The 23,212-nt window shown below is 35.1% G+C and overlaps 2 protein-coding genes across 5 annotated transcripts; one reads left to right on the forward strand and one right to left on the reverse strand.

Annotated features, from left to right (window-relative positions):
* The first annotated feature begins 322 nt into the window (after window positions 1-322).
* On the forward strand, window positions 323-15,554 carry LOC148958542 (uncharacterized). Of its 4 annotated transcripts, none has more exons than XM_089112325.1 (14): window positions 326-843; window positions 1,661-1,734; window positions 1,903-2,022; window positions 2,533-2,671; window positions 2,808-2,924; window positions 3,409-3,437; window positions 3,688-4,183; window positions 4,414-4,558; window positions 5,142-5,423; window positions 5,823-6,478; window positions 6,825-6,908; window positions 7,144-7,266; window positions 7,532-7,672; window positions 15,414-15,554. In XM_089112325.1, the coding sequence occupies exons 1-14, from the start codon at window positions 393-395 to the stop codon at window positions 15,458-15,460; spliced, it is 2,904 nt and encodes a 967-aa protein (XP_088968451.1). In that variant the 5' UTR covers window positions 326-392; the 3' UTR covers window positions 15,461-15,554. The 4 variants fall into 4 exon arrangements, with proteins under 4 accessions (XP_088968453.1, XP_088968452.1, XP_088968451.1 ...); XM_089112328.1 differs by having other exon boundaries at window positions 5,142-5,243; window positions 5,832-6,478; XM_089112327.1 differs by lacking the exon at window positions 7,144-7,266 and having other exon boundaries at window positions 323-843.
* LOC135681911 (uncharacterized) lies at window positions 10,146-23,158 on the reverse strand. Its single transcript, XM_065196560.2, has 14 exons — window positions 21,284-23,158; window positions 19,572-19,664; window positions 19,305-19,395; window positions 19,090-19,218; window positions 18,402-18,515; window positions 17,554-18,041; window positions 17,169-17,320; window positions 16,595-16,781; window positions 16,259-16,415; window positions 15,390-15,783; window positions 14,993-15,059; window positions 14,639-14,761; window positions 14,134-14,244; window positions 10,146-13,865 (listed from the first exon to the last, which is right to left on the reverse strand). The coding sequence occupies exons 1-14, from the start codon at window positions 21,329-21,331 to the stop codon at window positions 13,779-13,781; spliced, it is 2,241 nt and encodes a 746-aa protein (XP_065052632.2). The 5' UTR covers window positions 21,332-23,158; the 3' UTR covers window positions 10,146-13,778.
* Window positions 23,159-23,212: the final 54 nt, after the last annotated feature.

Genomic DNA, 23,212 nt, shown 5'->3' on the forward strand with positions numbered 1-23,212 from the left:
ACAAGAATCCCATGCCAGTACAGGAAAAACAGAGCCATCATCTCTGGTAAACAAATCCTGATCTGCAATTGTCCAAGGTACTACAGCATAGCGAAGACTCAAAAATTGAACATTGCTGCAGCGGCAAACAACCGTTTGCAGCATGCATAAAACTTGCAGAGGGGGCGTAGCACTCGTGCATCCCTTATAAACCTACAAATGTCCCGGATGTCCTAGGATAGCCTGCACGTGACAGAAAGTGAAAGCGAGGTTAAATGATAGCATCAAAGGGGTGATTAACTCTGTTTAAAACCGGGTTCTAAACAACATTAAAACACATCTGAATTTGCCAATCCACCAACCAACCATAACCTCGTTATAGTAAAATAAATGGGACGAGAAGAGGCTCATTCATGCTAATTTCAGTGGGAATGGCGGACCATTTTGACCGTATTCCTGAACAAAATTTTCAGCCCAGAGTTAATTCTTTAAGTGGACGGCCAGAGCTTGGAATAGGGCAAGGATTTTACGCTAATAATTTAAGTTTCCTTCAACGCTCTGATACTTTGGCATCGGGATCTTCTACTTCTAGTCATGAGAACATTAGTGTCCTGTCCTTCAAAGGAGATGGTCTGCCTATGTATACCACGTTCGCGGGCTTACGCTTGTCCACCAGGAGAAGACCTCGTCGGAAAGGAAGTAAGAGACGAGTCTACAATAACAGAATATCGTTGACAGAAGCTCAAGTTGCCAGAAACTGTGGTCAAGAAGCAGACAATGGTGAGAATGGAGAACAAGACATCGATCTTGGTGACGATGGTGATGAAGATACAAACATGTCTATTGCCGAGGATGAATTTGAAGGTCATCTTTTATAATAATTTATAAAAAATGTATCTTTATAAGTGTAATATGTGAAATATGCACCGTGCAGCCATTATTGGGCTAGCAGGGGCTAAAGCGCCCCTCGGCACTTTTTTGCAATAATAGGTTAGAAAAATCTTAAAAACAAAACCAGTTTTTCTTGACTGGAGACCCTTTTCGTTCATTTTCTTGGTATCTTATCTCGTTAATCAATTTTTTATAGCAATTGTTATCTTCTCTAAGTCGGACTGTTTGAAGGAAACAAGTGTTACACTGCATTATTTTTTTAAATAAGGCATTTGCAAATGTTTTAAGGGTGTTGACTCAAAAACATTTTTGTCGCACCCTTCTCAGCCCACCCATTTTTAGTCGGTTGCACTGTGCCTGATGTGAAGATGTGTTATTTGGTAATATGTATTTGGTAATAAAAATATTTTTTTTGCGGTTTCAAATTGCAGAGAACCCATTTCATGCAGCCATTTTAACACATTTTGTTTACCTGTCAAGATACAGCTGTTGCTTTCCTTAAAATACAGTTTTTTTATTCGATTAAAATGACATAAGTTTCAAGGAAGTCAAAAATGGAAATTCAATGTAAATAACAAAAAAAGCCATTATGAACCTTACACAGTTAATTCTTTAATTCAACATTGGTAAAGATTTTAGTTTAGACTGTCACATTTAAAAGTAATGATTGAATTATTCTCTGTTAATTTGAAACTGCATTTTGAACTTGTACAACGTCACCTGCCTTTGCACCAGTTTAGTTTCTATATGAAAATTACTGTGTTCAGTTCATTCCAAATTGATTTTTCAGATAATTATAGAGTATCAATGAATGAGATTGATGAAAATGTGGTGATTGAAAGTGGTTACAAAACAGCTAATACGGTATGATATGAGCTTGTTAAAAATTTGCAGCTGATTTGCAATGAATCTCTAAAATTCAGTCCTGCATGTTGTCTTTGTTACATTCTGAATGCACAGGGAAGCAAGTGACTTCCATTAATACAAGTATGTGGTTGGTATGATTTTTATTATCATTTTTTTCACTTTAAGATTGATATGGTTGAAGAATCATATATATTTCAACTTCTTCATGCCCAGTCAATTCTGGTAATTGATGGTAAGAAAGAATTTTTGGTCCAAGACTTTGATGAGGAAAGACAGACCCTAAAGGTTGTATTTTACCTAGGTTAAACATTTTTTGCTTCATTGAATTCTTGATTATTACCTGCCAATTTGTATATTAAAATATTACTTTGTTGTGCATCTTAGGCCCTTGTTACACAATATTGGATTGTCATTGGAGTGCTATGATTTTCATATTGGATATACTTTCCACCAATTGCAATTCATGAGTACTTTCCAGTAAACAACACTACACATACAGTTACATGGAAATTACTCAAGTTTGATTGTAGAATAAAGCCGCAATGTTCTGGTGCACAGTGTAACATAGTGTTAACATATAAATTATTTTGAAATTGCCTGTATTGTTAGTGATGTTTATTTTATGGTTTGATATGTTTTGTGGTTATTGCTCTGAGTTGTAATAATCAAACATATGAACAAACATGACAGAAATGTATGTTTTTTAATCAACACTCTATCTTAAAGAGTTGAAAAACAACTTATGTAATATTGATTTCATCTGCTATAGCTAAAACAGTCATTCCTACTTTCTAGCTAAAGAAATTCTGTGTTGTGGAAAGAGTTCCAGTGGAATTTCTTGACGCTGTCCACTGGCTATATAGTTGCAGTTGTTCCGTTTCTTTGCAGCAACTTATAAAAGGACTTTCACGTAAAATATTTCAGGAATATAATGGTAATTGATTAAATTTATAGCATTCAGATATTTTTAAATGTTGATTATTTACCTCAATTATCTAGAATTGGTCAAGTTTATTTATAACAAAGTTTTTATTAATGTCATTTTAACTCTCAGTATCAACATTTCACAGATTTCAAACATCAGTTTGATGAAAGCTACAAATATTGTTTGCATGTTAAAGTGTTAAAGAGTATCATAGAGTCATGGGATGCAGTAGAAGGGTTAACAGCTGCTAATTGTTTGGATGGTATGTTATGTCTGATAATACTTGATTCCCATTTGTGGTAAACATAGGATTGCATAATGAAATTACAAGTTAATTTTTGCTTTTAGACTGCATTTTTGGTTAAAGCAAAGTAATAAGGGACAAATTTGGAGGAAATTGGGCATAAAGGGATTTGAGAATGAAATTTTCTTTGTGTCACATTTGTTGTCTATTCCAAATTAAAAACTGTTTATGTAACTTAATGAATACACTCAAATTTAAACCATTTGTTTATTTTTAAGCGATGTTATTTTTCACAGTCCTACTGACGATAAGTAAATTTTCAATTGAATATTTTTCAGAATAGTTTAATTTTGATTTTGCATGGCAAATGACCATTTCTGAGTAATAATGATCATTTCTGTATGCTTTTATGAAATTGAATGTAAAAACTAGAAAATTGAATTTCACGTATTGGGAATGTGTTGGTTAATTATTACTTCTCTGATTATTGTTATTTTTACAGAAGCTGTTGTAGAGCATTGGTATACGAAGGTTTGATGAAGATGATTTTATAATTCGTAAATACTATATGCAATGTAAAACCGAAGTAAGTGATAATTGTTAGATTTTCTTGATTGCAGTATGAATGATAATAAATGTTTAAGTTATGAAAATTCTTACACGTGAGAAACCCTGCAATTTTATGTTTAATGCACCCTCCTAGGGAAACGAATGTTGTCAAGCCCCTCTGTTTTAGTATACTTCTTTTTCAGTACGACTAGGTGACAGTATTTCTTTTCAGGAGAGACCGAAAATTGTGGAATTACCGTTTTCCAATGATGCACTGATTTGCATAAGGCCTCCTGATCTAGGGTTTGCTGTAGTTGGAATGGACAAAAGGGGATTTTTCTGCTCATTTTGTGAGAAAGGGAATAGATCATGTGCACATGTCCGTTGTTTACAAGCCTTTATAAAGAAAGAAACAGACATGGTACCAGAGTTTGTTTTGGAAATGCTGAGTTCTCATGAAAGGATTTCTTCAACATTCCAACGACTGTACTCAAAATCTGCCATATCCAGGCGTGCAATTTCTGACAAAGTTCTGCCGTCACAAGTCGATATTTTCAAAGGCTTTTTAAACAATACGTTTGATGCTACAAACAAAGATGATTTGAAATTGTACCCTGATGTTGAAAAAGGCAACTGCCTTTCTTGTCATGCTGACTTACTAGAGGAAACGTTTTGGCATAATGACAAGAAAAATCTCTTTACCTTGAAGAATGTCTTTAATGTGTCTGGTGAGTTGCCTCAATTGAAATTATTTCGTATTATGAAAAAACGATGGTACCAAAACTGGAGAAAACACAATATCTTTAGTATTTATTTAGTTTTATTAGAAACAGCGAGGTTTCCCTAAGATATTGGTCTCTTAGTTTTTTTTATAAAGTTGGAACGCCTGTTTGTAACTTTAAGAATAACTGTATGTGTTGCACAGTTGTAACGAAGTTATTCGCTCTTTTCTTTTCAGTACCCTATTTCAAATGCAGTAATCACGAATGCGGTCGTTTGACAGATTTTGATGGAGGTGCAAAAGGAATTTTGAACCAAGGAGATTTTCTTGTTGCCCATGACGTTTTACGAGACTATATGCAGCATTTTTTGAAAGGACACAGGTTGGCTGATACATTCTTCTTGAATTAAAGTACCGTGTTGTGAGTCTGCTGCTGGAAGCGGATTGATTTTGTAACAGAGTTATTCGCTCTTCTTCAGCTGACAGCATTGAGATGTTACAGACTCAATCAGTCAGAATAATTAAAGTTTATGCATTGCCCTCATAGAAATAATTATAATAATGGAAACTTTTCATTTTGAATTCAAGTTACAACAATTACAAATCTCACTATTGCATAGGAAATTTGTAACTGGCTAGCCTGTTTTCAGAAAATAAAACTATTACAAATGGGAGTAGCTCCGGGTTAGTCAAAGTTTTGTTCCTACAGCAGAATATGTAATATGTAATATGTGGTACGAATGGAGATGCTAGAAAGTTTGGATATGAGATAGCATTTCTGTTAGTATCTCCACAGGGTGGCTCTTTATCCTGTGGAGATACTGGTTATGGTTATTCGTACTACGTACACTCATGAAATATTTTATTCTTGTGTCGGATGTGTCAAATTCGAATGATTCAATACCTTTCCAACATCGCAAAGTACAAAAACATTTTTGATTAAATCAGTTTTACTTCCTTCACAGCCAGAGTCTTATCAGCTACCTGGAAGTTTGGAAAAGCAATTTATCGTTCTCTGGCTACGAAAAGGGCCCTTTTTTGAATTACCAACAATGGAGATGTAGTTGGTATTCATTCCTAGAATTATTAGACATTGATTATACGTTCGGTTTTCAGTGCCAAATCTGTGGTCCATACCCAAATGTTGTAATTTGTGACGCAACAACGTTAGGGTTTCGCCGACATTATGCGAGACAGGTTGATGTGAATATTGAGAATGAAAGACAGACAGTAAGGCTCAAAGGAAGATAAGTTTTCGGCTTTGTTGCATTTCCTGTTCTTATGCTGTGAAGTTATGGTTTTATATGATGGATTTGGTTTGGAATTCTAGTTAATCTGGGTTAGCTTAAGACTTATTGCATTGAATTGAGACATGAATTTGAATTTTTAAGCATTTTGAGTATCATACTATATTTCAAAAATGGACAGCGTGTAAATGTATATAACACTTTACAATAAGAATAAGGATCCTTTTATGGAGCAAAACCATTAATTGAATCTTATTGAAATTTTCTACGTAACATGCTATGTTTGAAACATCTCCATGCGTTTTTCTTTTATATTTGGCCCGTAATCAATGTTACTTTGTTTCCTATACAGTTTAATTGTTGTCCTTAGAAGTTTTCTTGAAATTTCTTTAACTATACTGATTTTAGCGACAGAGTCTTCATGCGCCACCCCAAGGCACGAAATCTATTAAGAAAGTTCGCGAAACGTAGACAACTGGAGCTAGAAGAGCGCCTCGAATTGGACAGGCTTCTTGATGAAAATCACAAAGTTTTGTACAATTTGTTGGTTTATTTTGAGCAGCTTTACGGTGGTGCTCTGCATATTCATGAGGAGATATGGGTTCTTTTTAGATGTATTTCGTCAGTATCACCTGTTTCATCTTATTTTCCATGCTCTGAAACGTTGAAGTCCTTGTTGGAGAAGCTAGATGAAGGAATGGTTATAAGAGAGAACCCAGAAGCATTTATGCAGCTGCAAAAATGTGCTCCTGTGATATTTGCAGTATTAAAAGTGCTACCCCCTGTTTCTGTTCCTAGCAGATTAATGCAGCTTTTTAAAGAACTGAGTGCCAGAGCGTGGTCATGTTTCTCCACAGCGCAACATACACTAGGTCCCGTTGCGGGAAATGTCGGAAACAGCGATTTGTCATTTTTTCCTTCATGGCCAAAGCTTTGCGAGCGAGGGGTTTATGTCAAAGATCACCGGCAACCATCTTCTGCAGAGAATTGCACGAAATTATACAAAGGGCATCCAAATCTTCTTCCGGGCATATTTACGATATATTGTGAACACGGTAGGAAACAATATCATTGATATGAATATAACATTTGAAATCTTAATATTTCTAAGTTAATTGTTTTCAAATGGCCTTTTTATTTCTTAATTTCTTACGCTTTTATAACAAATGACGTGTTTTATTAGATTAAATTAGTAATTAATTGCAAAAGCCCTTTAGAATATTCGCTGCCTGAAGCTAAATCTGTTTATCCTTTATTTGAAAATATTGATTCATTGCAACTTTTCCCTTTGGGAAATTTATATTAATATGCCTCAAACTACATCAACTGACGTTATATTTGATCAATATTTTTTGATGTCATGTTTCAAAATTTCCCTTCATGCGTTTTGTTTCATGTCAGAGATTTGTTATGGGTTTCAAGTCATGGAGCATCAGGAGTCTCCGAATATACCCTATACTGTCATACGCACACGATTTCCGTCAGGTATCTTTGTTATCTGTTCCATAGATTATGTTGTACCTAACCATGTCCAAACAGTTATGACATTTAATCCTTTATAGAAAGGCTATATATTCTATGACAGGAGTGTTATGTTGCGATATACATGTGCAGTTATTCCTTTAAAACAAGATAATGGATGATATCAAAAGCTTACCCGTGAGAAAATTTTCGGGTCCAAATGCTTTGCTTTTTAAACACTTTTTTCTGTTGTTTTTAGCTCCCGATGCAATCATTTATGACAACTGCTGTAATCTGCACCAATATTGTTTAAATAGAGATCCGTCATATTTTCGCACCTGCAAGTTTTTAGTGGATCGATTTCATTGGAAGAACCATACTGGTAGTTATTATACGTTTCCGCCTGCTCTTTTTGTGGACTGCATCTATGATTGTAATAGCTACAAAGTGCTTCATATTTTGTTAATTTGTGCAACTCGAATTAACAAGATTTGATACTTTCCTAACTACACTAGTCTGAAACGAATAATTAAACAATCTAGATTGCTACGGGATTGAATGCAAAATCTGCTTACTATTGTAGTTTGGCTAGTACGTATAAGCAGACAATGTCTAATGCCTTTTCCAATTCTATCTCGTTCTGGCAGGATGCGCAGAGAGCTACGATGTATCTCGTTATCCACGGTTTGAAGGGATAAACACTCAAATTAATGAACAACGAAACAGTACCTTGAAAGTCCTAAAGAGCCAGCTGTCTTACATGAACAAAAAAAACTTCATAAACCATTGTAAGTTATTTTTGTGGTACCGAAACGAACTGGTATCGAAATAGGTTGCTGTGGCAAGCGATGCTACTACTGTAAAACAACAGGACTGTCAATGGTGCCCGGCAACTTGACTGTCGGCAGTTATAATTCATAACTCAAACAAGTGTAACGATAAACACATTTCACGACATCTAAACCTGGTTTAATTTAATAGTAACATCAAACCTACATCCCCGAAATGTTAGTTTAACTGTTTTATAAAAAAGCATTTATTATAAAGCAGTTACTTGAAGACCCCTCTAGATCTCTTCCTTTCCTCTAGAGCCAGCAATAAATTCCCGTAAAGTAGATTTTGCTGTGACCTTCTTTTGCCCTTGTCTCGTAGTTCATTATAATTTGCTCTTTATTTTTTATAACTGTTCTGAAACTATTGTAATGGCATCCTGATTGGCGTCATTACAAGTGGAGACTCGTGGATATATTGTCTCTCTAAACTTCTGACTTTGAAGTTTTGAAAATACCCCATGGTAATAATCGCCTCTCAATTCTAATTTCGCTGCAAATCGCTGGTAATTTACAAGTCACAAGTAATTTAGTAACTATAGTTGTAATGTAGAAACAGTATAGATTTTTCTTCTTATGAAAGCTCCGAGAAATAACACTAATGTTCTTTATTGTGTCAGCGTATCTTCTATAGCCTTTAATCCAATATAAGATTCTTTAATGTGAGGTTTAAGCAATACGTGCACCAGTCATTGGTTATAAAAAGGTCAAATTTTGCCAAAAATTCAACCAACTATGAGTAAACAGATGTTGAGGGATAATTAATCCAAGTAGGAAGTTACAAAGATTTGAAATGTTACAAATCATTTTAATAAACAAAAAATACCAGAAACATTGCGTTCTAATACGTGCACCAGCCATTGGTTATAAAAAGGTCAAATTTTGCCAAAAATTCAACCAACTATGAGTAAACAGATGTTGAGGGATAATTAATCCAAGTAGGAAGTTACAAAGATTTGAAATGTTACAAATCATTTTAATAAACAAAAAATACCAGAAACATAGCGTTCTAATACGTGCACCAGCCATTGGTTATAAAAAGGTCAAATTTTGCCAAAAATTCAACCAACTATTACGGAACAGTGAATGGAACTTAATATTGATAAAACTGAAGAAGTTATCTGCTCTTCCAAAAATCAGCAATCATTCCATCCGTCAATTGAGCTAGGAAGTCAGATTATCACTAGAAGGAAAGAGCAGAAAAATCTTGGAGTAATCTTAAATTCTAAACCAAACTTTCAGTCTCCAGTTAGAGAAAAGCGAGCGGGGCACTGGCCCAATAAAATTCCTTTCAAAACATGTTTCTAAAGATGTTCCTTATCAAGTTCGCGAGTTTTACCCAGATATGAGAAGCACTGACATTTTTTCCTGTTAAGACAACCCAAAACACCAGAAATCTGTTTAACGAAATTCCTTCTGAGCGACCGATACCTTACATTTAGCGGCACAGCTTGATCCCAAGACTAGGGGATGGAGGGTAAGGAGTAGCAAAATTTACCGACAAAGACATCTAGACAAAAATCAATCTAGATGCTATTTCACATACAGATAGGCGATTTAGCCGATTAACCAGGGAATTTTTTGCACCAACTAAAATTTACTGACAAACTCAGGAAGAAATGGAGGGGGTGTCACACCCCTACGCCCCCCACTAGCTAAGCTCCTGCTTACTTTATTCGAAACCCACAAAATAATGACCCAAATGCTTATAGGAAAGATTTTTTTCTTATAAATATTTGTTAACACAGTTTATGAATTTAATCTCCTCGACAGTGCAATAAGGATTTCAAAGTCAATTTCAGGATTCAAACGCAAATTATTGTCTTTAATAAGGCCCACAAAGAACCGGTCTTTGTAAATTCTCAAAGAACAGAAACAGTATACTTAGCCAAACTTCGATTGCGATTCAGTCCTTTAAATTCACACCGTTTTAGACTTAACTTTGATTGCCTGAGCCCCTTGTGTGTTTGTGGCGCAGGTGAAAAAGACAACAAGCACTTTTTTCTGCACTGCCGTTTGTTCCGAACAATCAGGACATTTATAGGACCCGGTCAAAACGAAAGATAGAGAGCAAGGAACACGGGAGGCGGACTCTTCCAAGTGGTCCGAGGAAATTTTTGAGACGATGGTTGCTAAAATTGCGGCTATTTGGATGCTAAAATTGCGATGGTTGCTATTACTTCTTTGGTCATTTAAATATAGTTTAAATATTTACTGGTATACTATCGTCATAATGCATGCACATTTCTTGGCAATAAAATATGCAATTATTTTCATTTAACAGAATCATAAGAAATGAAAAACACTTAAATACTAAATTTGATCAAAACGGACATGCTTTGAAATATTTTACATCTAGCAATCAGAATGCAACCTTTCAATTTCAATAGAAAAACTAGTTGATTCGATCTTGGAAGAAGCTTGCGTAGACGAAGGGCTAGATGTCACAAAAATATAAAGACCAAGAGAATTCAGTCAAGTTTATCTCTATCTTGAAGCGAAATTGAGAAAAAAGCCTTAGGTGAATTCAAATTTAATGTCGGCATTGTCATTATTGATAGTGTTACAGCAAAGATGTTTAGGCGATTCACGTCAATTGGCGAGATATGGGAGGTGTTCAGTATTCTTTGATTATACACAAGGTTCAACCTAGCAAAAAGTGCCAAATTCTGCGAAGCATAAAAGGATGACATATCTCCTAACATCACTGAGAAGTCACTTTTTCTAAGGAGCATCAACTATTGCAGCTGTTGAACAGGCTTAAGCATTTGAATTTGCAACGCTTACTTCCCAATCTTTTCATTGCATCAAGGTTGTTTCTGACTTTGCCTTCTTTTGTTATAAATGAAGTATTATCTTCGCTTTACCGTTGGCCAAAACAGGCTTAGGTCGTTGGCTTCAATGTCCATGGAAACTGAAATTGCCGAAAAATCTGACTATAGCTCCAAAATTGAATTAATATCTCTTAGTGTTATTAATAAACTGAAGTGTGGCATCCATAAGAATTTTGTCGGCAAGTACATTTAATTCGGAGTTTCCATAGAGTATTACTTCACAAAGTGCCGTTGGTGGAATTTTGAAATTTTGAGTGCAGGAACTTCACGTTTAATATTTTACAGATGCAAAGGCTTGGTAATTTAACTATCTAAAAAATTACCTACCAGCTCTGTTTGACAAACACAATAAGGTTAATACTCTTGCTGCTTCTACCTTATTTTATTTTAAAGGTTTTTACGATTATTGTTTCTATTATTGACAGGTTTTGATAATGGAGAGACTGAATTACTATTTTTTACTTTTTCTAAGCTATTTTCTGTGGGCCCATAAAGTCATGGGCCCCCGGGTCAGTGACCCCCCTGACCCCCCTTTCCTCAGCACTGCAAACAATGTGGAACTAGCTCTTTGGTCAGCGTTCTGAAGTTCCTGCACTCAAAATTTCAAAATTCCACCAACGGCACTTTGTGAAGTAATACTCTATGGAAACTCCGAATTAAATGTACTTGCCGACAAAATTCGTATGGATGCCACACTTCAGTTTATCAATAACACTAAGAGATTCTGTTAACTGGAAGAAACTACAACAGCTAACCCTTTTCCATGTTCTTTTCTTGATTCAACTCTATTTTGCAAAACAATAAAACTTTTCACAAAATATTTTGTTATGGGTGTTAAATTTTCCCTTCCCCCCACGTTTAAGCCTGTGACCCAACTTTTAAATCGTAAAATACAACTGTTTCCTAATAGTCCAAATTTGACCTTTTCGTAACCAATGGCTGGTGCACGTATTAGAACGCAATGTTTCTGGTATTTTTTGCTTATTAAAATGATTTGTAACATTTCAAATCTTTGTAACTTCCTACTTGGATTAATTATCCCTCAACATCTGTTTACTCATAGTTGGTTGAATTTTTGGCAAAATTTGACCTTTTTATAACCAATGGCTGGTGCACGTATTAAAACGCAATGTTTCTGGTATTTTTTGTTTATTAAAATGATTTGTAACATTTCAAATCTTTGTAACTTCCTACTTGGATTAATTATCCCTCAACATCTGTTTACTCATAGTTGGTTGAATTTTTGGCAAAATTTGACCTTTTTATAACCAATGGCTGGTGCACGTATTAGAACGCAATGTTTCTGGTATTTTTTGTTTATTAAAATGATTTGTAACATTTCAAATCTTTGTAACTTCCTACTTGGATTAATTATCCCTCAACATCTGTTTACTCATAGTTGGTTGAATTTTTGGCAAAATTTGACCTTTTTATAACCAATGGCTGGTGCACGTATTAGAACGCAATGTTTCTGGTATTTTTTGTTTATTAAAATGATTTTTAACATTTCAAATCTTTGTAACTTCCTACTTGGATTAATTATCCCTCAACATCTGTTTACTCATAGTTGGTTGAATTTTTGGCAAAATTTGACCTTTTTATAACCAATGGCTGGTGCACGTATTAGAACGCAATGTTTCTGGTATTTTTTGTTTATTAAAATGATTTGTAACATTTCAAATCTTTGTAACTTCCTACTTGGATTAATTATCCCTCAACATCTGTTTACTCATAGTTGGTTGAATTTTTGGCAAAATTTGACCTTTTTATAACCAATGGCTGGTGCACGTATTAGAACGCAATGTTTCTGGTATTTTTTGTTTATTAAAATGATTTGTAACATTTCAAATCTTTGTAACTTCCTACTTGGATTAATTATCCCTCAACATCTGTTTACTCATAGTTGGTTGAATTTTTGGCAAAATTTGACCTTTTTATAACCAATGGCTGGTGCACGTATTAGAACGCAATGTTTCTGGTATTTTTTGTTTATTAAAATGATTTGTAACATTTCAAATCTTTGTAACTTCCTACTTGGATTAATTATCCCTCAACATCTGTTTACTCATAGTTGGTTGAATTTTTGGCAAAATTTGACCTTTTTATAACCAATGGCTGGTGCACGTATTAGAACGCAATGTTTCTGGTATTTTTTGTTTATTAAAATGATTTGTAACATTTCAAATCTTTGTAACTTCCTACTTGGATTAATTATCCCTCAACATCTGTTTACTCATAGTTGGTTGAATTTTTGGCAAAATTTGACCTTTTTATAACCAATGGCTGGTGCACGTATTGCTTAAACCTCACATTAAAGAATCTTATATTGGATTAAAGGCTATAGAAGATACGCTGACACAATAAAGAACATTAGTGTTATTTCTCGGAGCTTTCATAAGAAGAAAAATCTATACTGTTTCTACATTACAACTATAGTTACTAAATTACTTGTGACTTGTAAATTACCAGCGATTTGAAGCGAAATTAGAATTGAGAGGCGATTATTACCATGGGGTATTTTCAAAACTTCAAAGTCAGAAGTTTAGAGAGACAATATATCCACGAGTCTCCACTTGTAATGACGCCAATCAGGATGCCATTACAATAGTTTCAGAACAGTTACAAAAAATAAAGAGCAAATTATAATGAACTACGAGACAAGGGCAAAAGAAGGTCACAGCAAAATCTACTTTACGGGAATTTATTTATAATTTTAGGAGGTTTTTAGTGACGTTCTACAAAGTTCATAAACAATTTTGCTTCCAACAGATGATGCTTTTGTGTATGCGGCTTTGAAAGAATGTTATCTGCAAAAAATCTTAGTTTCGGGTTTGAAATTCTAAAATACATGGGAAAACGAAGAATCATTGCACACGGAGCATAAGAAAATGATGCATTAGGAAGACTGAGATTCTAATAATTTTTAATGCGTTCATTACTTAAAGACCATCGTTCAACAAAGGTGCAAAGTCAGGGGACTAGGGAGATTGAGTCTCCTTTGAAAAATATGGGGATCCCCCCTGGGAACTGCTAATGACTGATCTTAATCTATCATACTTCGCTTCTGTCAGGTTTGATAAATCAGCATTAAAATATAAATTAATTTCAAGTAAAACTGAGTTTAAAGGGCTTGTTTACTTTTATTGAGGTGTATCGCTTGTTTATTTTTAAAAATGAGGTAATTCTTTATTTTCATCGTTCAACGTAAGTAGGTCAAAATTAAATATGCTTTACACTTCCTCATTTGCTTCAAACACGACTTTTCTTGAATACACCAATGGAACCATATTTTCTTTGTGTATAATGAATGCAATGACCTGGTTGAAAATAGAAAGTAAGATGTTTTTTTGTTGTAAATAAAGTTATGTGTGAAGAGGTATGAAGAGACAACGGGTTACTTTTGTTATAAATTCTCAGAATTTACTTTGTATCGATGTTGATATGAACTCAGAAATTAATCATGAATTCCATAACATTTGACTTCGTAGTTTTGATAATTTAGACAATAATTTGTCACGCTGTCATTACAGGGTATTACAACATACAACAGGGAAACCCAGCAAAATACAAAAAAAATCGACAGACCTCTGGCATGAAGACAGAATTTATCAGTGTTATCCTTTTTGTGACGTCGAGGTTCCTAAATTTTCCCACTTGGACGCTGTGACGGTATAAATCTTGCGACAATACTTCAGCCTAGAAAAAACTCTTCGGACTATTTATTGTGCTTATGCAACAAAAAAATGATTATCCTGAATTTTTGGCTCCGTATGAACGAACTAATAACATCGAGACAATTCGCGAGATATTCAACACCTGAATCTTTTATTGTTGAAATGTACAGCTTTGAAAAACCTCACTTTCCACCAACCTTGGGTTGGTGTTTTCTTGCTCTTGTCCAATGGCGACAGATTTTAGCCAAGATTCAACAGCGTTTAAAACAAGATTCAACAGCGTTTATCACTAATAGCACCGTAAACCAATTTGAACTGAGAGTAGGAAGGTTAATGTAGCTAGCAAATATGGGGTTTTTCTCTGATAAAATATTTATGAATATAGAAATTTAAAAAAGCCAGCTCCTGAACCTTACCGTTTCATCGTTGAGCATCCAGAGACGACGGCCAATAGTACGTAAATCACTGAACTTGCCTTTACAGAAAAGTCTCATTACTGCCGAATAAACAGTACCTTTGGAAATGGCATTCACGAATTTCTAAAATAATTGGAAAGTATATTATTCATTATTTTTATAAGGATCACTGGTTCTTCAAAACGGTACATATCAAATGATTTTATAAAATATACGTGATTATATCATGTGAAACTAGAGCGACTATGAAGACGTTGACAGCCAACAAATCTGAGTCTTACCAAACTTGGCACAATTGTTGCACACGAAATAGCATAATATTACTACCGATGGAAAAAAGGCCAAAATACAGACCCTAATGTCTCCTTTCTTTTCCAACAAAATTTGCTTTAATCGGAACGCATTTCTAAAACAGGATAAGCTGTAAAAAATAATAACAGTATAAAATGAGACTGAGGAGGTAATTGACAATCCAATGCAGAGGGTGCATGTAGGTCTAAGATCAAAGCTAGCATAATATAAATTAAAATAGCATTAGTAAAAAATGGAAGGTATCTAAATATCTTGTATTCGATGTTACCAAAGTGAAACAGACCCATTAAATAGGCATATTCGCAGTATTTTGAGCAATATCCATCCATGACAACAGAGGCAAAGAGCAAAACAAAATAATATATATGTCAAGCCAATGATTTTACACTTAAGTATTTTTATTATCCATGATCAAGCCGTGAGATATTAATTAAAAAACCTGGTCAAATTTTCTTGTTTGTAGTGACAAAAACATCTCCACTTGGTGGTATCAGCGGTATCAAGGTTTGACACTACAGCACAGCGAGTGTGAAACGTCCTGAGGCATAATTCGCAGCGCACTTCAGATGTCTCTTCATCCACATCATCAAAGGCCTTGATGCAAAATGATCCTAAACCGCAGTTGTCGGAAAAACAATTTGCCTCATCCCTTTCAGGAACCACCAAAGGAACAATGTGGTTAACTGATCTTCCAACTGTTGTTGGAACCCACAGTAAGAAGACATCACCACAATCATCTCCTTGATAAATAATCCGCCTTAGTTCACTTTGAGGTGAGAAGGAATGAACATTTACGTCAAAGGCACCAGCAATCAAGAACAAGTGAAGCAAGGCTGTAATGAAACAAGTAATACATTCTGAAAATACAGTTAAAATTAGTCAACATCATTCATGTACACACCTCTTTATTGCAGTTGACAAAATATCCACCACTGTAATAAAATCAGGGACACCAGTGATTAATAAAATCAGCCACACCAGGAATTACAAGTAAAATAAGTTCAATCGGCATTGGCTATCATACTGAAGACATATATAATTGTGAACAATTTTTTGGCGGTACAGAACTTGAAAATGGCTTTGAAAAAAGCAAACATTTTATAACATATTGGCTAAAAGCTTTTTCGTCTGACACTCCTCAGAGCATAAAACGGCATGAGCAATTTCATTGTCAGTAAAATTTCTGGATCTGTTACGTGCTGCTATTATTCCTCCAAGAAAAAGTAATGTAAAATACACCAAGCAATTTCACGAATGAGGAATCGCTTAATTGCAAATAAGAAGCGGTAACATTATTCTCTCTCTTACTTGCATATCTATACTTGTCAGCAGTGCGAAGGGTCTCCTCTCTTACACATTTCAGGAGCCTCTCATTTTCATCCTCAATGCGCGCGAATTTGTCGGCAATATCATCGGTTGTAATTATGTAGCGCAACAGGCTGACATCAATTTGTAAATCCAAAAGCTGCAGAAGGCAAGAACCGGTGTAAATCAGACATGCTAAAGAAGAGCAGAACTTCTGTCTGGATCTGATACACGGTTAAGGTGGTGTTAACTCTGGCATCAATGCAGTTAGAATTTCCTAACAATAGCTGGCAGGAAAACTGACGGATGATTGTAATGCACGACGACAACAACACTTACCTTTTGCATAACCTCTTGCTCATGCAGCAAACCATATCGCAAAGCAGAGAGCTTAATCCAACACCAATTATTCTCATCGCCGAATAATGCTGTTGAGACAGATCGATACAAGCAGGTACCATCTGCTTTAACCTTGATTGGTTCCCTTCCAGTTTCAAGAAGTTGCGGTGGGACATAATTGCGATACCTTCAGAACATAATTAGAAAAAGTTGACAAGAATGACACCATTAACAAAGCATAAAAGTACCCAAAACTAACAATTTGCTTGTTGCAATTGTCTAGGGCGATCCAAAAACAGCACAGCACTATATCCTAAAAAACCTCGAGGACTAGCTCCTTAACAATTTCTCCAGTCAAGCAAAACAAAGCGTCAAAAAACTATCCTGAAGACAACCCTTTAAAACCAGTGAAATAGTTAGAAAATGAACTAACATAGTCTGTCAACAAGTTGCTTTTGTGATGGTGAGAAGATTGATATACAAATATATCTGAGAGATGTACTACGAATTAGGTCTTAAAAACAGGACTTCTCTCTCCTCGGTATGTATATTTGAAGTTTTTAACAATAGTTACCATTGTTCTATTTGCTTGCGACTGACATGCGATTCGATTGGCTTAGCATGCTCTGTAGGTAGAAGTCGTACATACTCGCGCAGTAGCAACTTCGAACACCCCTTGAATGTCTCGAGAAAATCTTCACAATTTTCTGGACTCCAACTGTAATTCTGAAAGAGAGTAAATAAAGGATCAAGATTACCATGTTCGCTAAGCAGACGCAAGCACAAAAGCTCCAGAAATTGTGTAAAATACACTACATTTTTGCACCCCGAGTTATCAAACAAAAATAAAATGAACAAAAATTAAAACAAAAATATTTCATTTTACTTTGGCTTTTAAATGAAGGATAACGGATCTACAAAAAAGGGACGCATTGAAATTTAATAAGAAAGTATCACACCTTAACCGCTTCTTTGTAAAATTGCAAGGATGCTTTTTCCCTTATTGATAACCTTGTTTTGTCTTCCCTTTTCCTAGTTCGCCCCAATTCTTCCGACGCAGCACTGATATCTTCGTTGTGCTCTTGGCATGCTTCACCATCACGTAAATGTCTCTCCTGTTCTTCCACTCCGCTGGCTGCTTCATCGGACTTTGTCTGTTCCTCTGCTACCTCTTCATCCATTCTCTCCTCTTCATCCATTTCCTCGTCACTCTCGTTAAATGTTGTGGTGTCTTCCTCTCTCGCACCCATCTCGTCATCACAGTCTTCCCTGGCTGAAACTTCGCTTTTCCTGACATAGGAGAATAATGATTCCAGGATAACATCTAAAATTGCCACAATCGGTCTCTTAGTTTCTCTGGAACCAGAATTTGGGGACACGAATGGAACGTGTTCTGGCCACCAAACTGGTTTGTACTTCTCCTGCCACATGTGTTTTTTCATTTCACCTTTATAAATACAAAAAAATATGCCCACATACACAAAAATTTGGTACATTTGGTACATGGGTACATTTGGAATGATTCAATTTGAAATAGAAATTGATTGGCGTACTTATGTTTTGCTAAAAAAATAGTAAAAAACATTTTCACAAGCATACACATGAAGTATTTATGATTAAAGTCTTCAAAAGTTCAGTACAATGAATGAATTTGAGCACTTCTACTTCTACCAAAATTATTATTTTTTATAAACAGTCTGGCTTTTAAAGAGACCTATCATCTTCCCAGAAAATGCGAAAACAGTATAAAGGGATAATGACCATTCTTTAGCAAAATAAAAAAATTAAAAATAAACATTATACTTACAATTTCCAAGAACTGCCTGGGTAATCAATTTTCTCTTATCATTTATTGCAAATTCATTTTGGAGTGACTGGAGGCTATTTTTTTCAATAGTCTCAACGACGAATTGATTGATTACTAAAAGCATAAAATAATTGTCATAAAAAACAATCAATACAGTGCTAGGTCTGATTTAAAGTTTCACTTCCAGAAAACCTCAGAAAAGTTACAATAATGACATAGAAACAGGTACAAAATAAGGCAGGCCTGACCATTCGATGATAGCCATAGCTCTCGCTCCCCTCCAGGCTCTCCTCAAATGCTGGAGGGGAGCTACAAATTCCTCTCCTGAATTATTCTAAAAAGTACATTGCTCTTCTTGAAATTAATTTTTCCTTTGTTTCTATTATTTTCCTATCTACAAATAGCTCACCTGGAATTACTAAGAGAGCTGCTTACTGCTTCCCTATTAAAACTCTTATGGCCAGGCCTCTTGAGGCAAATTCTTTCATTAACATATATTACAAATACTTACTTCAAACAATTCAACTGACAAACTTAAGTCAAAAAGATCTCTTAAAATCTAATGTAGTACAAAAAGTATACTGTTTCAAAGAAGAATGCTTATTTATGCAGCACTGTTTGTTGGAATCATGAATTAAGATAAACTTTCTGATAAAAATCCAGGTAAGTTGCAATGCAAATAACTTACCTTGTTTCTGTTTTTTACTTTTTCTATTAATCTGTTGGAAAGAGTTTCTTTTCATCACATTAAGAGCCACTCTTTGAAATTCCGTTTTCACGGTCTGATTCTGTGCAAATCCTGCAAAAGCAGGATCTCCTAAAAAGGTAATATGGTGCACATTATGTTATATATGAGAAGAATCACTGTTTATTAAAGCATGAATGACATCAAACAACATTTACCTAAATGCATAACATGAAGCTTCCCATCTTTATCTTTATGGAAGGTCAACAAAACAGCAGGAAGACCAGTTGTTTTCAACCATTTTTCAAGCTACAAAAAAGAATATGGATTTATGAATCCTGTGCACATGTTTTTTTTAAAATGAACAAATTATCTAGGAAAAAATACAAATTAATATTATAAGGATTACAAATATTGTCATTTAAATTGACAATAAAGATTTATGTGCTTGTTGTTAATGAAAAATCTGAGAAGTAGTTTCTCACCTTTCTTTGAATGCTTTTACAGTAGCGTTTGTCTGCTTGCTTCCGTTCAGCTGCACTTTTGATAAATGCATTTCTGCCAGGACCACGAATTTTCTAAGAGAATATTTTATTCAGTGCAAATTACTATCAAATCAGAATTTTCATTTACATGAATCACCAATGAATGACTAAACATATCAAATTTAGTTATAGTAGAACTTATTTATTGTACAACCAAACTTAGCCTTGTACAGTTTTGTGAGTGCAACTACTGGTCCCAAAGAAACTTCCATTAAAAGCATTCTCAATTTGAAAAAGGTTTCATGGACAAAGCCATCTGTGAACAAAGAAATTTCTGTGGAAACATCTGTGGACTTGGCTCAAGACAATGAAATTTCTGAAACTTGATGGCTTATCCAGCAACTTTGCTGAAATATTGTGAAACTCAGTAACATACAAGGGTTTGTTACTATCAGAAAAAATAATAAGCCTGTAAGGATTGAAATCTCATATATATTTACAAACTGGAGGGCTGGTCCCAGTTGAATGAGCCTTTAAACCTGTGTGTTATCAATACCAAGCAACTTGTTTAATTCAGCCAAAATGCATACAGTAAATTCTTTCCTATCAAGATACAATTGCCACAATTTCTTCTTGTATTTTACCACACATTATGACACATCAATGTTCAACACATTGATTTACATCTGCTGTTTATTATACTCTCATTTACTCTCAATTGAAATAGGTTGACACTTAATTGCAAAAAAGGATTTCAGTTTTTAACATCTAGGCTCTTGACCCTAATCACCTGAATTTAACAAATTATTTCTTTCATATGGGGAAATGGTTCTCATCTTTCTCCTGGACTTAACATTCGTCATGCCTAAATCCCTAATAGTGCATTAGGTTTACTCTGATTCATTGTAAGGCTCATCCAAAAAACCACACTCTCCAAACTGTATACTTGGGACTTAAAAGAAATATCTGAAAAACCTTTCTCTTCTTTTGAGGTTTTCCAAAATGGATCATAATCGGTAATTTCCAGGTTTGTTTTCATCATATGAAGAGGTTTCCAAAACGTATAGGCAGATGGGATGAAATAACAATGATAAATATCTTAGTCTGTCTGATGAGTGCACAAGCATGAAACTCAGAGAAACAGTGAAAATGTACCATTTTCAGCCTAATTTGGGCTATATTTAAAAAAATTACGTGGGTTTTTCCCATTAAGGCCTAAAAGGGGGTCCAGTTGGTTTGAGGGTCTTCCCAAATTGCTACCAAATGGCCCATTTTTGGTAAGAACTCAACTGCTCAATTGCCATTTATTATAGATAATGAACAAGATTTTATTTTTCCGGAAACAACAATACCAGTCAGTTGTGAAGAAATTTGTCAAAAAGGACCAGGGGGGAGCACAAAGAAATGGATGCTACCAATGACATAATAATTTCATGCTACCATTTGTTTTTATGCTACCATTTGAGGGTTACTGTCAACAAATACTACCATTTGAGGGTAATTTTTTTAAATTTTAGCGTTCGCTCTCTTTGACCCTGACTGGGGCCCCCTGTTAGGCCATAATTGGAGTACCCCTACCTCCAGTTTGGAGTGCACAGTTTACAAAGGATGCAAATCTTGAAGAAAATATTCTTGATTTGAATGTTCAAATAGCTCAGGCTGATTTTCATTACATAAAATGAATTTCAAAGATATAAAAAAATCATACATACTCTGCTGCTAGTATTCCTAATTTCAGGCTCCATTTCTGTAGTCGCCATGATTTTCGATTTCCCGCCCAGTGTTCCCGCGCCTCCATATACTGTTACCTCATTTCAGGTTACTTATTCTTCTTAAACGAGGTTATGGTTGGTTGGTGGATTGGCAAATTCAGATGTGTTTCATAGCTCTTATGAGACGACTCAGTAAGAATTGTTTTTCCAGCTTTTTAGTACTACCTTATAAAATGTAAAATCAACGTACTACAAAACATTCTTTTATGTATCATCTATATGCTTGTATAAAGCCAGTCTTACCGGCTATTCTGCCTTTCTACCTTTCTTCGTGCAAAACTTAGGCCATCGCCCCTTCTGGACGACTCAAATTCAGGCATGCAGGAAAGCGCACAACGGAGAAAAACAGGGAATTATCATCTGTCCTCTCTCCTTCGACCTTTGTCATCGTCAATATCAAATCAGACTTTTGTTGAACCATTTGTTTTAAAAAAGCCCGTAAACGAAAATTAGGCAAGCTATTGTTTGGGTTTCCACGCATATTCGTTTTTGAGAGAAGAAGAAACACGTTGTGGGGTTTTGTTTTCTTTTAGCTAAAAAACCTGACAGGGGGAAAGGCCAAGAAAGTTGAGTTGCAGGGAAAAATAAGCAGATTCGAAGATTTAATGACAACTTTTTCAATTACATTCCGTTTACTTTTAAAAGATTCTCCTAGCTTTTATGAACAAAATGAAACGCCGATAATTAGCAAAAACTACGACTAATGTCGTCTGCAAAATCATTTCGCGCGCTTTTTTAAAACAAACAAACCCAAACACCTTCATATTTATTTTTATCATTGCACAATTAGAATTCATGAAAAGATCGAATCGTCCCATAAGGGGCGATGTGAATCTACGCTTTATCTAGCGGGCTTGCTTGTATTTATAGAAGCATAAAAAGCAATATAAATTGCTTCACAATGCAGAAAATTGAGAACTTTAATAAATCGAAGTTGAAAACCGATAATAAATAAAAAGAAGAGAAATAGACAGCAGCAGTCAACCAGGCAGAGTCACGTGAAGCGGAAAAACGTCAAAGCCAAGACAACCAAGAGCAGTAAAGAATGGGAAAACACCCCCATCCCCCCCCCCCCCATTATTAAGAAAATCGGTTAAGTACTGGCAAAATGATAGCAGGATTAGAACAGACGATTGAGTTTGACTTAAACATGTGACAATTGTATAATGTTATGGTAAAACACTCTTTAAATCTATGTCACATAGGCAAATGAGCGTCAGGTAGTTAGCATAGGAACCAATTATGAAGCTGCAAATACTGGAAAAAATGCTGGCTTTTTGGAACTTTCTAATAAACAATTGGAAAGGAACATTTTACCATCTGGTGCTGTACCTGCTGTTGTTCTGGTTGAATAACAAGTTTTTATCCCAGAACTTAAGATTTGGTAGCCATAACCGATAGTTGTTGCTGTACATTTTCATACATCAAGTTTTAAGGAAAGAAGGGAAGCGTCGTGAGGGATCGATTTAGAACGAGGACCGACATTTCTTCTAACTTGTGCACTTTTGTACAAGCAGCAAAACATGTACAGAGGTTTAGGGTGACATTACAGAAGTGGCGACCAGAAACCGAAGCATAAAGACACCTGAAAACAGGTCTGGGTCACAGCACTAATCGGTTATCTAACGAGGCTTTCAAAACGTACCGATCCAAATGCAAGGAGATGATTTTCATGTACCTCTGCTAACAATTTGCAAAAAAACTGTTCGTAGTAAAAAAATGAAAATGGCTTTGAAAGCGAACCATTTGAAACATTCTTTTCGCCTGACACTCTTCGGAGTAGAAAACGACAGAACATAGATAAAAAACTGTAGGAAATACATGTTGTGGATCAACAAGGGCCAAAGTATTCAAAATCATTATTTGTCA

This window comes from Rhopilema esculentum, chromosome 14 (genome assembly GCF_057945365.1).
Source record: "Rhopilema esculentum isolate cy_ngs chromosome 14, ASM5794536v1, whole genome shotgun sequence".
NCBI lineage: Eukaryota > Metazoa > Cnidaria > Scyphozoa > Rhizostomeae > Rhizostomatidae > Rhopilema > Rhopilema esculentum.